The 15,702-nt window shown below is 48.3% G+C and overlaps 2 protein-coding genes across 11 annotated transcripts in view; one reads left to right on the top strand and one right to left on the bottom strand.

The window, feature by feature from the left end:
• INTS9 (integrator complex subunit 9) overlaps positions 1 to 3,693 on the bottom strand; it is a 32,082-nt gene extending 28,389 nt beyond the window's left edge. The window contains exon 1 of the mRNA XM_083178792.1: positions 3,508 to 3,693. Within this exon, the coding sequence (XP_083034918.1) occupies positions 3,508 to 3,516 (9 nt within the window). The 5' untranslated portion in view covers positions 3,517 to 3,693. The remainder of the gene's footprint in view (positions 1 to 3,507) is intronic.
• The window catches only part of HMBOX1 (homeobox containing 1), an 83,953-nt gene continuing 71,940 nt past the window's right edge, over positions 3,690 to 15,702 (top strand). For 2 of the 10 annotated variants that reach the window (XM_083178795.1, XM_083178794.1), the window contains exon 1: positions 3,696 to 4,028. The gene's annotated coding sequence lies outside the window, so the exon portion shown is untranslated. Of the gene's footprint in view, positions 4,029 to 15,702 lie in introns of all 10 variants that reach the window. The other 8 variants (XM_083178803.1, XM_083178802.1, XM_083178799.1 and 5 more) reach the window with 6 other exon arrangements.

Raw genomic sequence — 15,702 nt, 5'->3', positions numbered from 1 at the left:
GCCACACAGCGCTGAGGTCATGGGTTCTATCCCCACCATGTGTTATATATACGGGGCAGTACGGATGGTATAATGGTTAGCATTACTGCCTCACAGCGCTGAGGTCATGGGTTCTATCCCCACCATGTGTTATATATACTAGGCAGTACGGATGGTGTAATAGTCGGCATTACTGCCTCACAGCGCTGAGGTCATGGGTTCTATCCCCACCATGTGTTATATATACGGGGCAGTACGGATGGTGTAATGGTTAGCATTACTGCCTCACAGCGCTGAGGTCATGGGTTCTATCCCCACCATGTGTTATATATACGGGGCAGTACGGATGGTGTAATGGTTACATTACTGCCTCATAGCACTGAGGTCATGGGTTCTATCCCCACCATGTGTTATATATACGGGGCAGTACGGACGGTGTAATGGTTACATTACTGCCTCACAGCGCTGAGGTCATGGGTTCTATTCCCACCATGTGTTATATATACGGGGCAGTACGGATGGTGTAATAGTCGGCATTACTGCCTCACAGCGCTGAGGTCATGGGTTCTATCCCCACCATGTGTTATATATACGGGGCAGTACGGATGGTATAATGGTTACATTACTGCCTCACAGCACTGAGGTCATGGGTTCTATCCCCACCATGTGTTATATATACAGGGCAGTACGGATGGTGTAATGGTTACATTACTGCCACACAGCGCTGAGGTCATGGGTTCTATCCCCACCATGTGTTATATATACGGGGCAGTACGGATGGTATAATGGTTAGCATTACTGCCTCACAGCGCTGAGGTCATGGGTTCTATCCCCACCATGTGTTATATATACTAGGCAGTACGGATGGTGTAATAGTCGGCATTACTGCCTCACAGCGCTGAGGTCATGGGTTCTATCCCCACCATGTGTTATATATACGGGGCAGTACGGATGGTGTAATGGTTAGCATTACTGCCTCACAGCGCTGAGGTCATAGGTTCTATCCCCACCATGTGTTATATATACGGGGCAGTACAGATGGTATAATGGTTAGCATTACTGCCTCACAGCACTGAGGTCATGGGTTCTATCCCCACCATGTGTTATATATACGGGGCAGTACGGATGGTATAATGGTTACATTACTGCCTCACAGCGCTGAGGTCATGGGTTCTATCCCCACCATGTGTTATATATACGGGGCAGTACGGATGGTGTAATGGTTATATTACTGCCTCACAGCACTGAGGTCATGGGTTCTATCCCCACCATGTGTTATATATACGGGCAGTACAGACGGTGTAATGGTTAGCATTACTGCCTCACAGCGCTGAGGTCATGGGTTCTATCCCCACCATGTGTTATATATACGGGGCAGTACAGATGGTATAATGGTTAGCATTACTGCCTCACAGCACTGAGGTCATGGGTTCTATCCCCACCATGTGTTATATATACGGGGCAGTACGGATGGTATAATGGTTAGCATTACTGCCTCACAGCGCTGAGGTCATGGGTTCTATCCCCACCATGTGTTATATATACGGGGCAGTACGGACGGTGTAATGGTTACAGCACTGAGGTCATGGGTTCTATCCCTACCATGTGTTATATATACACAGGGCAGTACGGATGGTGTAATGGTTACATTACTGCCTCACAGCACTGAGGTCATGGGTTCTATCCCCACCATGTGTTATATATACAGGGCAGTACGGACGGTGTAATGGTTACATTACTGCCTCACAGCACTCAGGTCATGGGTTCTATCCCCACCATGTGTTATATATACGGGACAGTACGGATGGTGTAGTGGTTACATTACTGCCTCACAGCACTGATGTCATGGGTTCTATCCCCACCATGTGTTATATATAGGGGGCAGTACGGACGGTGTAGTGGTAACATTACTGCCTCACAGCACTGATGTCATGGGTTCTATCCCCACCATGTGTTATATATAGGGGGCAGTACGGACGGTGTAATGGTTAGCATTACTGCCTCACAGCACTGAGGTCATTGGATCGATCCCCACCATGTGTTATATATACGGGGCAGTATGGATGGTGTAATGGTTACTCACAGCACTGAGGTCATGGGTTCTATCCCCACCATGTGTTATATATACGGGGCAGTACGGACGGTGTAATGGTTAGCATTACTGCCTCACAGCGCTGAGGTCACGGGTTCTATCCCCACCATGTGTTATATATACGGGGCAGTACGGATGGTGTAATGGTTACATTACTGCCTCACAGCACTGAGGTCATGGGTTCTCTCCCCACCATGTGTTATATATACGGGGCAGTATGGATGGTGTAATGGTTACTCACAGCACTGAGGTCATGGGTTCTATCCCCACCATGTGTTATATATACGGGGCAGTACAGACGGTGTAATGGTTAGCATTACTGCCTCACAGCACTGAGGTCATGGGTTCCATTCCCACCATGGCCCTAACTGTGCGGAGTTTGTATATTCTCCCTGTGCTTGTGTGGGTTTCCTCCGGGCACTCCGGTTTCCTCTCACAATCCCACAAAAATATACTGGTAGGCTAATTGGCTCCCAACAAATGAACCCTAGAATGTCTGTGTGTGCGTGTACATGTGGTAGGGAACATAGATTGTAAGCTCCACTGGGGCAGGGACTGATGTGAGTGTTCAAATATTCTCTGTACAGCGCTGTGGAATATGTGTGCGTTATATAAGAAACTGCAAATAAATTAATAAATAGAATCAACCTGGTGACCGTATCGAGAGAGAGAGAGCGAGCACTGGGGATAACATGTATTACAGCAGCTTAACCTGGTTAAGAGATAAAGCGGTAGTTGATAATTCAGCAGCCTATCAGCCCCTAACTGTCAAGTTACAGGCTGGTTTAGAAAAATTACAGCTAGGAGGAGCTGATTGACAGATGCCAAGTTTTTACTTCACCGTAGGGATGCACATCGGAAGCCCACCATCAAATGATGGCTGGGCATCCACCATCGAATCATTCATTGTGATGGTAACTAATCGTTGCATCAAAATAATTTTAAAATAAAAAAAGAACCTGTTTGCGAATGTGCACAACCGAGTCTGCAGCGCGGCTGGCTGGAGATTGGACTGGGGGCAACGCCATCAAATGTTTACTATTCAAAGGGGGCAAACATCGGAATGCCGCCATCCAATGGTAAAACCACGGCCATCGTAGAAAGGGACCCTGTGTGTCACCAACTGTCACATTTTAAAACTCCACAGGTGACCTGGAAAACATGACCTGCATCCGGTCCTGAGAACCTTATGCTGTACGTGTTACGTGTGCAGCTCACATACATACATACATACATACATACATTGGGGTGCTATATACAGTATACACATACACATGTCATTACATACACACCAGCAAGTGTACAGCATGCAAGGAGTTGCACCCAGTTAGTGTGGTGATAAGGGATCCCCAGTACCTCCCTGCCACAGCACCAGGAACTACAAAGCATATATATACCCTATATACACATAAGAACATAGGTTATGAGCCTCTCACCAGCTTCATTGTCCCTGCACACTACAGGCTCCCAACACCAGCAACAGCAATCACCATGTTCCTTCCCGGCAGCGCACGGCATGCCGGGACTCGTAGTTCCCCCACAGCCTGTCGTGACGTCACGATGACGTTCCCCCCACCGCAGTCTATCCCCGATCAGATGGAGGCGGTCCCGCCGCGTTTCCCCGCGGTGCACCCCGGGAGATGTAGTCCTGGCCGGCCGCTCCCCCTCACGCTCCCCGGGGAGCAGCCGGCGGTGTCGGGAACTACAACTCCCAGAGTCCCCGCGGCCTCCTCGGCTGACTGAGAGCTGCGCGGCGGCTGCTGAGTGTCAACATGGCGACCGGGAGGCGGCAGACAAAGGCGGCTGAGGCTGGGATGTGAGCGGCGGGGGAGACGCCGGGGGGGATCGCAGCAGACTGGGCACGGAGGGCGGGTGTCGTCACCCTCGTCCCAGCAGCGCACACGGCCTGACACCTGACGGGGAGCCCGGCGCGGGTGTGCGGGCGTCTGCCCGACAGGTGAGATCACCCCCCCTCCCTCCTCCTTCTCCTGCCTGATCCCGGACTGACAGAAGTTCCTCCGCAGCCGCAGCATGGCGCCCACCTGGGCAGTGGCGGAGCTCAGGGTGCTGTGGTACAGGGGGGTGCCCCCTGGAGGTCACTGCTAGTTACCCCATTACCCCGAGGGGTGTCAGGGCACAGGCTGCGGGGTGTATTATCTGCTACAGGCTGCAACTACTGCTATGTGTCACTGTGTGTGTGTGTGTGTTTGTGTGTCAGTGTGTGTGTGTGTGTCAGAGTGTGTGTGTGTGTGTGTGTGTGTGTGTGTACACAGAAATGCCCCAAGTTACATCTCACAAGTCAGTCTGTGTGATAGAACAAACAAAATCAAATATACAGTATAGTAATGAGACAGTAAGAGTATGTATGTGTGTGTGTGTGTGTGTGTGTGTGTATATGTATGTATGTATGTATGTATGTATAAATATATATATGATCTCCCCATTTTGCTATACTGTATATACAATACTGGGGATGGGGGTTATGATCTGTCTTGACATTTTCTTGGAGATCGGTCTGTGTCTTGTAAATGTGTTTACTGAAAGATTGTGCTATGTCTTTCACTATATATGTATATGGTATATTGTATATGGTGTCGGTGACCCAGGCTGTGGCGGAAGACACATTATTAGTTCATGCTCTGTATTCTACCTTTCCTTGCATTGCAATCTTTGGTTTCGGTGACCCAGGCTGTAGCGCAGTACAATGCTGATGAATGCTTTTATATCTGTTCTTGCACAAAAGTTTGATGTTAATGCATGCTCTATATTCTATCCTTCCTTGCACTATAGTCTATGTGATGTCTGTGACACAGGCTGTGGTGGAGTACAACGTTAGTGCATGCTCTATATTCTATCCTTCCTTGCACTATAGTCTATGTGATGTCTGTGACACAGGCTGTGGTGGAGTACAGTGTTCGTGCATGCTCTATATTCTGTCCTTCCTTGCACTATAGTCTATGGTGTCGGGGACACCGGCCGTAGTGCATTACAGGCTGTATGTGTCCCAGACCTTGTGTGGTGTCCGGCAGCCAATGGGGTAGTCTGTGTGTTGTGTACGAACGTCCTGCACAGTGCTCGCTCTTTGGAGACTTGGAAGAAGTTATTTGGGGCTGTCAGGGTCTCGCTGTCCTCTTTCTTGGCTAAGAAGTCATTTACTTATTGGGAATGGGTAGCCATGTAGGATTGTTATATTTTTTTTTGTGCTCAGGTGTGCAGCGTAGACACACACCTGTGCGCAGTGGGTGACTGTAATGCCGACTTATTTAAATAATGCCTTTGATGGGAACTTCCCAAAGATACCTGTGTAAGCATGCGTAATGCCGTGTTCTGTGTCAGTATGGGGCTCGTTACAATTCTTATCTCTGTAAATGTTTATAATGATATAAAATGCAAAATCAGTGTGTTGTGTAGCACAAAGCAGGTTGTGTCTGTGTTGTCGTAGCCCGGTCTGTGGCACTTGGCTGCCTCTCCGACTTCATTATTGTTTAGAGAATTCCTGTTACAGGTGTGTTGTCTGTGCAATTTATTTTCCTATCCTTGCCACTTGTATATTGCCCTGTAACACGCGTGTGTTGCACATGGTAGACCTGGTACAGTCCCATGTGCTGCACTGAAGTTGCTCTGCCTGGCATGAGATAACCTGACTCCTGTCTCTGGATAAAGATCTGCAATTTGGCATTTACTGACAGCTATTCCCAGGAATTGGACATGAAGGCTGTCGCTACATTGTAACCTCTGCCAGCAGGCGGTGTGAGCGTTGCTACCTACATCCCGGGATAGGTGAGCCTTACAGGCGATGCATCCGTGTCTATCTGTCGTTCCCTGTTACCAGCAAAGTGCAGGGTCGCGTGAAAATATGATCTCATAGCTGTTCTGTAATGCTGTTATAATCCAGCTTGACGCGAGCCATAATTCTGTGTATATTGTATTATGATGGTTTATTTTCATCATACATGTGTTTTATAGCTTCAACGACTGTGGGCGTCTAGGTGATAAATACTTGGCTGGATATGATGATCTATTCTTTCCCTTCTGGGTAGCATATGCTTCACCGTTGCATTGCCAAAGATGAAAGCCAGAGGGTAATTTACCCTGACATATAGCTAAATCTATATTCCCGTCTCTTTCTTGCATTTATGTTACTTTAAACTGTTCACGAATGTTTTTGTGATCGCTGCTGAACACCCCCAAATGTGTGTGCAGATCTCCATTTCCCCCTTGCTTTATCAACCTGGGTTCTAAATCGCCCACATACATTCGGGCGACTATATTTGTGATATTTTTTATCACCGTTTTGCATGTATTACGCCTCCGTTTTGTTGCCGGTGTGTCGTTAGCATGTTATGTGTGTGAGCATGTGGCTGTTCCTGTCATTCCGAGCGTCCTCTGTCCTTATTAAATAATACTTTTTGGCCGAACTTATAAAGTCTTTGGGTTACTATGGAGAGAAATCTCTGCAATCTCGCTGTCTCTATAAAATATATTTTCTCCCCAAGACTTCCTGTGCTAATTTTGGACTTGTCGTCATTCTCTCTCTCCTTCTTCATTTGGATCACATTTGCACTGAGAAGTCCTTGAAAACGTTGGGACAATTTGTACTCGCAGCTCTGGAGTTCCTTTTAAAGCGGCCGCGCAAGGGCTGCATTATTAATGATTTTTTTTTTCTTCAAATGGCTGTTATTGGCCTCAGGCCTCACCTTTCGCAGGAGTCCCGTTTTAACCCTTAAGGTGCCCATACACTAGTAAGATTTATCTTCAGATCTGACTGGTTGGAACAAACACCTGGTAATATGTGAATGGCAGTTTCACAGCATTTATAAGCAACTGGTCAACTGTCATTTGCTCTCATCCGTAACCAGGTTTTTATTATAACCAGCCAGATCTGAAGATAAATCTGCATGTGTATGGCCACCTTTAAGGCTGCGAGAGGCGCAGTCCGATGCCTGCAGGTGTTATCACATCTGTGATTTTGTTTTCATGGTTACAATAGCACCACGTTTGCACTAGATAAGAGGGCAGATGTATCCCTCTGAGGGCAAGGCGATCACAAAGTGTCTGTGCGTATTGATGTAATATCATAAGAGTTTCCTGTTTTTTCTTATTACTATGGGCACTACCTGTCTGAGAATGTAGTTCCTTCAGGTAGTTTTGCTGTTTAGAGACTCAGTCGCACACAGATAAGTGTCACACAGCAAGGACAGTCTCCTAGCTATATAGCAATGTAGCAGACGCCTGGCACTAGCAGTGTCTCACGGGACCTGTCGCACCGAGAGAGGCTATTTGGTGTGACGGCAGTAGTGATGCATGAGGTTATATCTGTATGTTTGCAGTTTGTTGTCTGAGCCACTTGCGGGGCGCCTCTTCCCAAAATAAAGACTTTTATTAGTGTTCATTCTAGCACCCGCTATCTTTGAAAACCCATGCAGTTCCTCTTCCCTCCCTGGGCTGTCGCTGTCTGCTGTAGTACTTCTAGCACAGTGTGGTCTGTATATCAGTACAAACCAGACATGTGCTAGAAACACCACAGCAGACAGCGACTCCCCAGGCAGGGAACAGGAACTGCATGGGTTTTCAAAGATAGCGGGTGCTAGAATGAACACTATTTATACTACCTGCAAATGGGACAATACATCTCATAAATGACATCTCTCAACAGGGCCGTACACACTGGGCGATTTTGAGCTAAAAGCTGCTCAGTTTCGCCCTTTTAGCTGCCCAGTGTGTACGGCCTGGCGGCGAGCGTTGAACCGCACTCCCGCGTCATCACCGGCGGCTGCTGTTCATTTGCTGGTATTACCTGCTATGGCAAGCCATTCACCCCCTGTGAAAATTGCTGGCCAGGGGGAAAATTGCACAGTGGGTATAGACCTATACGCTTAAAGTAGATGTTGCTAAAGTGACAAGACTAATAGTCTGATCAGTGACCTGTTATAGAGAGATATAGTATAAGGGTGTCCCCACATGTGTGGAGTTGGCAGAGATAGACCAATCAGGTCCTTGGAATGGTCACAGCAGCATCGGATAAGGTGCCCATACTCTGAGGCGGTTCTCTGAGGAGAGAATTCGCATGCAATTCCCCATGAACTGCCCGGGAGGTAAGACTGCATGTGATGCACTGTATGCTGTCAATTTGCATACGTTGTATCATATGTGATCGTAGCCAAGCCTGCCCTATTCTTTAGTGCAGGGGTGGGGAACCTCAGGCCCGGGGGCCATATGTGGCCCCTGTAGCCGGTCTGAGTGGCTCGCCCGGCGGCTTTGCTGGGAGGGAATTCTCGCATGAGGTCGGTAGTTCTCGCGATATTCCTGTTGTTGGAGACTGTCAGTCCTATTCAGCGGCAGCCGCCGGAGCGTGGGGCGGCTGCAGCAGGACAATTTGTAAGAGAAATTTTTACATATGGCCCCCGAAGGATTTTTATTCCCCCATACAAACGGCCCTTGGCACAAAAAAGGTTCCCCACCACTGCTTTAGTGCTTCAAGCTCCGATCCGATGCTTCAGGGACCGTGATTTTGACACATTTCATCCGATTTCTCAGCCCAATTCGTCGGAATCGGATGTAAATGTGGCCCATATTGCCCTAAGGTATGGGTAACTTTTAGATGTGTGAGTGCGCACTATATAAAGGTGCCCATACAGTATTTGACCCCCCCCCCTCGGGAGAAGCTGCATCTAATCCCCCCCTGGCGGCATAGATGTATCTCATGCAATCCCCTTTCCCCACCGCCAGGAGGGGGTCCGACCCGGAGATCTTCCATCTCTGGTTCCGATATGATGCGCACTTGACCACGCATCGGATCTGATTTCACACACATGGTATTTGGGCCGATTTCTCAACCAGATCAGCCGGAATCGGGTGAAATCAGCGCCCAATTCGCATCGTGCCTAAACTATGGCCCTCCAGCTGTTGTGAAACTGCCCATGCTATTAGGCAATGCTAAAACTATGGCAAGGCATGCTGGGATGTGTGTAGTTTCACAACAGCTGGAGGGCCACAGTTTGGACATGCCTGGCATGATGTATGGGAGCCTAAAGGTTGACATGAGTTTTTGGGTGTCCACGTCAATACCTCATCAGATGGCACCCCAATTAGTGTACAGTGACTTCTTGGGCGACCCTCTTCGTTCGCCAGTCTCCGGGTTGGTGGCTGCCGCTTCTCTCTGCACGTTTGAAGTCCACTTGGATGGAAAAGTAAAAAAATAAATAAACAAACTCATGTCAACCTGTTGCCTAGATATTGTCTGCCAGCCACCAGGATACCTGCTAATGTTAGATAGGGGAACGAGCGCTGACCTAAAAGTGATGCATTCACCTTTTTTTTTTTTTTTTTTTTTTTTTTTGTGCCCTATGATTGGTATCAAAGAATTGCAGGTGTGCCCTTTTATTGCTCTCTGCCCACTGACCTGTCTCCACCTTAATCTAGGTGCCCTCCCGACAAAGGGGAACCTACATTATGTTGTAACCATGCAGAGAACATCCGATTATCATCCATATAAGAACGATGTGTGTCCTACAGGTGACGATGGCCCTCAGTCAGCAGGAATTGCTATGATAGGCTGCTTGCAGCAGCTTAGCGGATGCTATCCTTTGCACAGGAGATGTGTACCGCCCCCTTCCTGCATTTGCCATTGCTAAAACTGCGATACGATCCCACTTCTGTATGAGCATTGCGGCCATCACTAGCCATGTTCTTCTATGACTTCGAGCCTGAGTGAGTCCAACCTTATGCCGGCTTCCAGTCTCGGGGGACTTGTGATGCGTTCGCGACAGTCCTTGCGCTCAATACTGCGTTTCTTGAGCGCTGGTCATCTTCGCCCTCGGGTCTCCCCGCAAACGCCTCTGCCTTTCAATCAAATATAGGAGTTTGCATATCTGAGATGCGATTGCAGGACCCGTGCGCAGATAATCGTGGAACTGCTGGTTGGATTGGTTATGCGATTGAACCTGATTAACCCCCTATGTCTGTACACAGTGCACTTGCAGTATGGCACCTGCCTGTCTGGACTGGTGAACATCGGGAGCTGATCCTGGCCTGTCTGCTCCGGGCCCTGTGCACTGTATAGTAATCAGACCAATCACCTGGGAATTAGCTGATTATAGGACATCATGTGACAAGATCTGATGCTGCTGATACTCCTATGCTGGGCTTGTTATGTTAGAGGTAGCAAAGCCAATCCTGCTGCATTCTGCTTCTCCTATCTACGGATTAGGTTGTACAAAGATACCTCCACCCTTCCTGCCTTATCCCCCCTGGTACCTCTCTTCTGCCTATACACTAGTGAGATTTTGTCCCGATTTCAACAGATTGGGCCGATAAATCAGGCCAAATCTCTTGTATTTGACATCCCGTCCGACCCGATGCTCTGTCCTATGCACATTGGATCAATTTGGGAGGTCGGGCAGGCTGCACATAAGACTTGATAAATCTTATGTGCAGCCCATGCCCAGCAGGTGGACACAGAGTGGCCGGGGGACTAATATAGGCGGCGTCCGAGGGGACCAGACGGGGGGCAAGCGCATGTCCTGGTCTTCTGCTACAGCGGCGCCTGGGAAAACATTGGAGTCCTGTGATGCAGCTGGATGTGTTCCGTTAGCCATGCTGGTCACATGTGACTCCTTACCTTATATCTGCTCTTCCACATAACTTGTATGAGATGGGGCCAGCTGTAATGCCACCCAAGGTCGGCGACCGTGTGAGATGCTGGCGGAACGTGCACATTTTTTTTAAAGGGGCGAAACCATGCCTTCTCGCACCATCCCGCATGGCTGCCAAACTCAGGCATCATTAGATGTGGCCTATCTAATCTCAGGGGAACCGTGCCACTGGTATCAGGTCATATTCTTTAAACAAGCTTGTTGCCTTATGAGGTTTAGTATAGGCTCAGTACTGTTCTGAAAGGGACACAAACCCCTTTTTATTGTTTTGCACTCTGTACATGAGAACATATGTTTGTGGGTCCGGGTGTGTTACACAGATGAGCGCTCCTCACAGGCTCTCTAATCCCTCATCACCTCCTCTACACAAGGGACTCCTGAGAACAGAAGGTACCTGCAGTAGGAGATGATGGGGCTGTTGTACTATGCATGGGCTCTAGTCTGGAAAAGAGTACAAGTTCCAAGGGGTGTCACCTGTCATAGGGAACATTAACCCCAATATAAGCTGGAATATACTCACAGCTGGTTTCCACACCAGAGCCGATCTCATCTGTGCCCCACTCTGTGGAGTAATGTGTATTCAGCTTCACATAGGGGCTCCTGGTGTGTGTCCTTATACTGCTGGAGCTTGCACTTGGTATCTATATACTGCAATATGGATTTGTTTGCTGCATGCAGTGTGTTTGTAACACACCATTTACTTGTGGCAGTGTTGTATTGTCTTTGGTACGGTGTGCAGTGCGTGTTTCCATGGTGCAACCAAGTGGTAAAAGTGGGGGTCTCAGTCCTTGTATATTGGGGGAGGAGTTTGTAGGCCATCTGCATAAAGTCTCAGGCAGGCGGCTGCTCCTCCTCTCTCCTGAGTTGGTAAATGTGAGTCTTGTCTGAAGAAGCTCTATACGGGCTGACTCCCTGCTGCACAGTGTCCGCGTGTGTTGTGAATGGGGATAATGTCCTTCTATGTCTATATTACACACGGGATGCGGTCATTAGGTCGACACCATTAGGTCAACATGGGAAAAGGTCGACATGGTTCTAGGTCGAAAGGTCATTAGTTCGACAATGTCTAGGTCAAAAGGTCAGCATGGGGTCTTTCACTGTTTTTTGAGCCGACATGTGCCGACAGGCGGTATTTCATGCTCTACCACTAGGGTGTGGTGGGAGAATAGAATAGTGTGCCGAGCGATGCGGTGCACTTGAAACTGTGTCCATGTCGACTCTGTTGACCTTCAGGTAAAAAAACCTGTGACAAATCCCATGTCGACCATTTGACTGTCGACATTGACTTTGTCGAACTAATGACCTGTCGAACTAATGACCTTTCGACCTAGAACCATGTCGACCTTTTCCCATGTCGACCTAATGGTATCGCCCTAACGACTGTTGACCATCATGCTGTAGACCAGGGATCGCCAACCCGTCGCTCGCCGGGTGGTAAGTGGTAGCTCGCCTGACCTCTTGGCGGCAGGAGGTCGATGGCGCAAGAAAGCGACCTCCTGCAGCCTGCTGCTCTCCCCTTCCGACGTACAGCGGTTGTTGCTTGGCGGCAGGAGGTCACCGCCGCAAGAAAGTGACCTCCGGCTGTAAAGTTGCTCACTTTGTTGCTGCGCGAGATCACTGGCCGCGGCGCACCTTCTGCTACAGTACGTAGGACACATGCTGGTGCTGCACTCCGTCGTCGGCGCTGCTTCACTGGACTGCGGGGCAGCTCCCAGGGCCTCCTTCACTACCTCCTCTCCCCGGCAGCAGCAGGAACAACAATGGTGAGTTGTTCTGCTGCTCGGAAATTCATTGGGGCAAATGTGTTTCTGGCACTGGGGGCATATGTATTGCTGGGATTGTGGCACTATTGGGGGCATAACTGGCACTGTATTGGGGGCATATGTGTATCTGCCACTATTGGGAACACACCTGGCACTATTGGGGGCATACCTGGCACTATTGGGGGTATGTGTATCTGCCACTATTGGGGGCATACCTGTACCTGGCACTATTGGGGGCATACCTGCTCTATTGTGGCATACCTGGCACTATATTGGAGGCATGTGTGTATCTGGCACAATTGGGGGCATATATGTATATCTGGCACTGCACTATTGGGGGCATATGTGTATCACACACCCACTTTCATTGGCCGCACGGCATGTGGCTACACCTATTTTTTGGCGCGTGCCTATGGCACGCACACACAGTACCGCCAGAGTATTTATTTACAATGGCACCAAAATTAGGCAGCCATTGTTTATCTGGCACTGCTGGGGGGCATTGTGTTTATGGCATTAGTGCGGGTATTGGTGACATTGTGTAACTGCCACTGCTGGCGGCATGTGTATATATGGCACAGCATCTGTTCAGAGAGGCTGGGGGCATGGCCTTTGGCACGTGTAGATGTCCCCTTTCCTCTGCCTCCAGCGTTGGGAGGTATGTATTCGGCATATTGGACATTGCAGTGTGTGGCATATCGTGTCTGGGGCATTGTGGTATGTGGCATAATGTGTCAGGGGCATTACAGTGTGTGGCATAATGTGTAAAGGGCATTATTTGGTCATTAGGCAGATTTCTTTCTTTTTTTTATTTTAGTAGCTCTTCGGGTGGCTTATTTTGCCGCGAGTAGCTCACGCCCCAAAAAAGGTTTGAGACCACTGCTGTAGACCAAAGGATCCCAACCCTTAAGGTGCCCATACACTAGTAAGATTTATCTTCAGATCTGGCTGGTTGGAACAAAAACATGGTTATGGATGAGTGACAGTTTGTCAGGTTTCCAGCATTTCCAAGCAAATGGTCAACTGTCATTTGCTCTCATCCATAACCATGTTTTTGTTCCAATCGGACAGATCTGCAGATAAATCTGTGTGTGTATGGCCACCTCACACATAATGACTAAACACTGTCAGAGTTACTATAACCGCGCCATACTCCTAAATGGCTACATATACCCTGTAACAACTGTTACGGTATCATTTTACTCCGCAGAACAGGCGTAGAACGCCAAAGTAAGTAAGAGTAAGAGTAAGAGGCCGGCATTAGACATGCACAGAGCCTGTTTTACCTGTGCGTGATTCAGGCATACACAGACAGGGCTGGGTGTGTCCATCTGAGCTGGCAATCTAAATGTGTTGTCTAAGCAGAGTTCCATCCTCTCAGCCACCCCAAATTTCCAGGCTTTGCCCCGTGATCAGGACGGTCTGGATACATTGCTGAACCCAGCAGATTGGGTTATCATGTAAGCAGAATATTTGCCTGACATTACATAATGAGCACATGAACTCCCTGCCATCCCTATAGCTCTGTGTTATGTATTGCTGAGCTGCATAATGTGACAGTCGGGCAGCCTCGATCGGCTGTGGTTTCCTACGTGGTTATCCCATTATAACCCTGATCTAACATGAGGGTCGGACGTCATCTGCAATGGAGCTTAGTGTGACAATATATTGCTCAAATTCATTCATGAACAATGGATTTTATTTGCTTGGTTCACATTTAAATGGCTACATGTTGGGGATTCGTGGTACCGGTTCCCACGGAATATAAGGACACACTCCAGTGTCAGCTGTAGAAGCTAGTGGGGCGGATTCCCATTGTATTTCGGGTTTCATGTTTGTGGAAACATCTGAGGGTACATGTGTAGTTTCACGGTGCCTGATATATCAGATGCGATATCGGTTGATATATCTGATGCGATCCGATTTTTTTTTTTTCTACCTGTTCATAACCCCTCTACGCATGGAGTTGATTTTATATAGTGTGGCGAGCCCTGCGGATTACTGCGCTCACCACACTATATATAAAATCAACTCCATGTGGGGTTATGAACAGGTAAGAAAACCCCACGCATCCGATATATCGGCCGATATCACATCCGATATATCGGGCGCCATGAAACTACACAAGTACCCATCTGAGGTATATGAGATAATTGTGCCTCATGCCGCTAGTGAAGAATTCGGTTATGCTCTTGGCAATATTGGTTCCTGGTACAAAATGGCTGCCTTTAACAGGCACTCTGCACACCGTAGTGAGGCGCCGGAAGGCCTGGGAACCACAGGTGTATGCCAGCTAGAATGTGGTATACCGTTGTTTTGGTCGACTCCTTTGGTTCAACCACTATTGGTAGACAGGCAGGTGATCAACATATGAACTTTTTGACTCAGTCGACCTAATGACTCGACCTAAAGTTCCATACCCGTAGACTCATATTGGGTAAGGTAAAGTGTGCCAAGCACAGCTCGTTGCCCAAAGCATGGCGAGCTGACACCGTACACTAATTGTGGGTCAACGTGGGCATCTAATAAATTCGACCATCATGTCGACCATTTCACGTGTCAAGCTTTTGCTTCTTGATCTTTTTCCATTGTTGACCAAGGTCATGTCAACCCATTGACTGTGGGACCCTATGGTCTATACCCACTTGTTTGTCCCGAGTAGTACTGGATGTGCGTCGGTAATGTCTCTGTAGCACGTAAACCATTTATCACCTCTTACACCTTGAGGAGAGGCGATAAATGAGAATTTCCACTGATTTGCTATTATCTTTTTACTCTTTCATATAACTGATGAATGAAATATAAATGACGTGAGGTCGTCCGGTTACGAGGTTTTGTTCATTGTGTTAAAAAGACAAATATTAATAGTCGATAACAGGTCGCCACCTTTCCCGTGTGTCTAATTATAAATGATATATTATTTGTATAGCGCTCTTCTCCCAATAGAGGGGCAATGCTGGCGATGTGCCGTAGTACCAGTAACAGCAGTACGTCCCAAGCATACCACCACCTGTTCTATCACGTGCAGACAGAACGTCAGCCAACGCACATCCCAGGTAATTGAATTGCCCCCAAAGTGCTTTACTGTTCTATGGGAAACTCCATTGTTTGTGCCGGTGGCTGTCAGATACTGGTGCCCAACTGGGCAAATCAACTGTTGCTCGGTTCGTGTGGCAACAGCTGCCAGCATTGGCATTTCTGCCAGCACCCTCCT

This window comes from Crinia signifera, chromosome 3 (assembly GCF_055691185.1).
Source record: "Crinia signifera chromosome 3, ASM5569118v1, whole genome shotgun sequence".
Lineage (NCBI taxonomy): Eukaryota > Metazoa > Chordata > Amphibia > Anura > Myobatrachidae > Crinia > Crinia signifera.
This window is presented reverse-complemented; position numbering and strand designations above follow the sequence as displayed.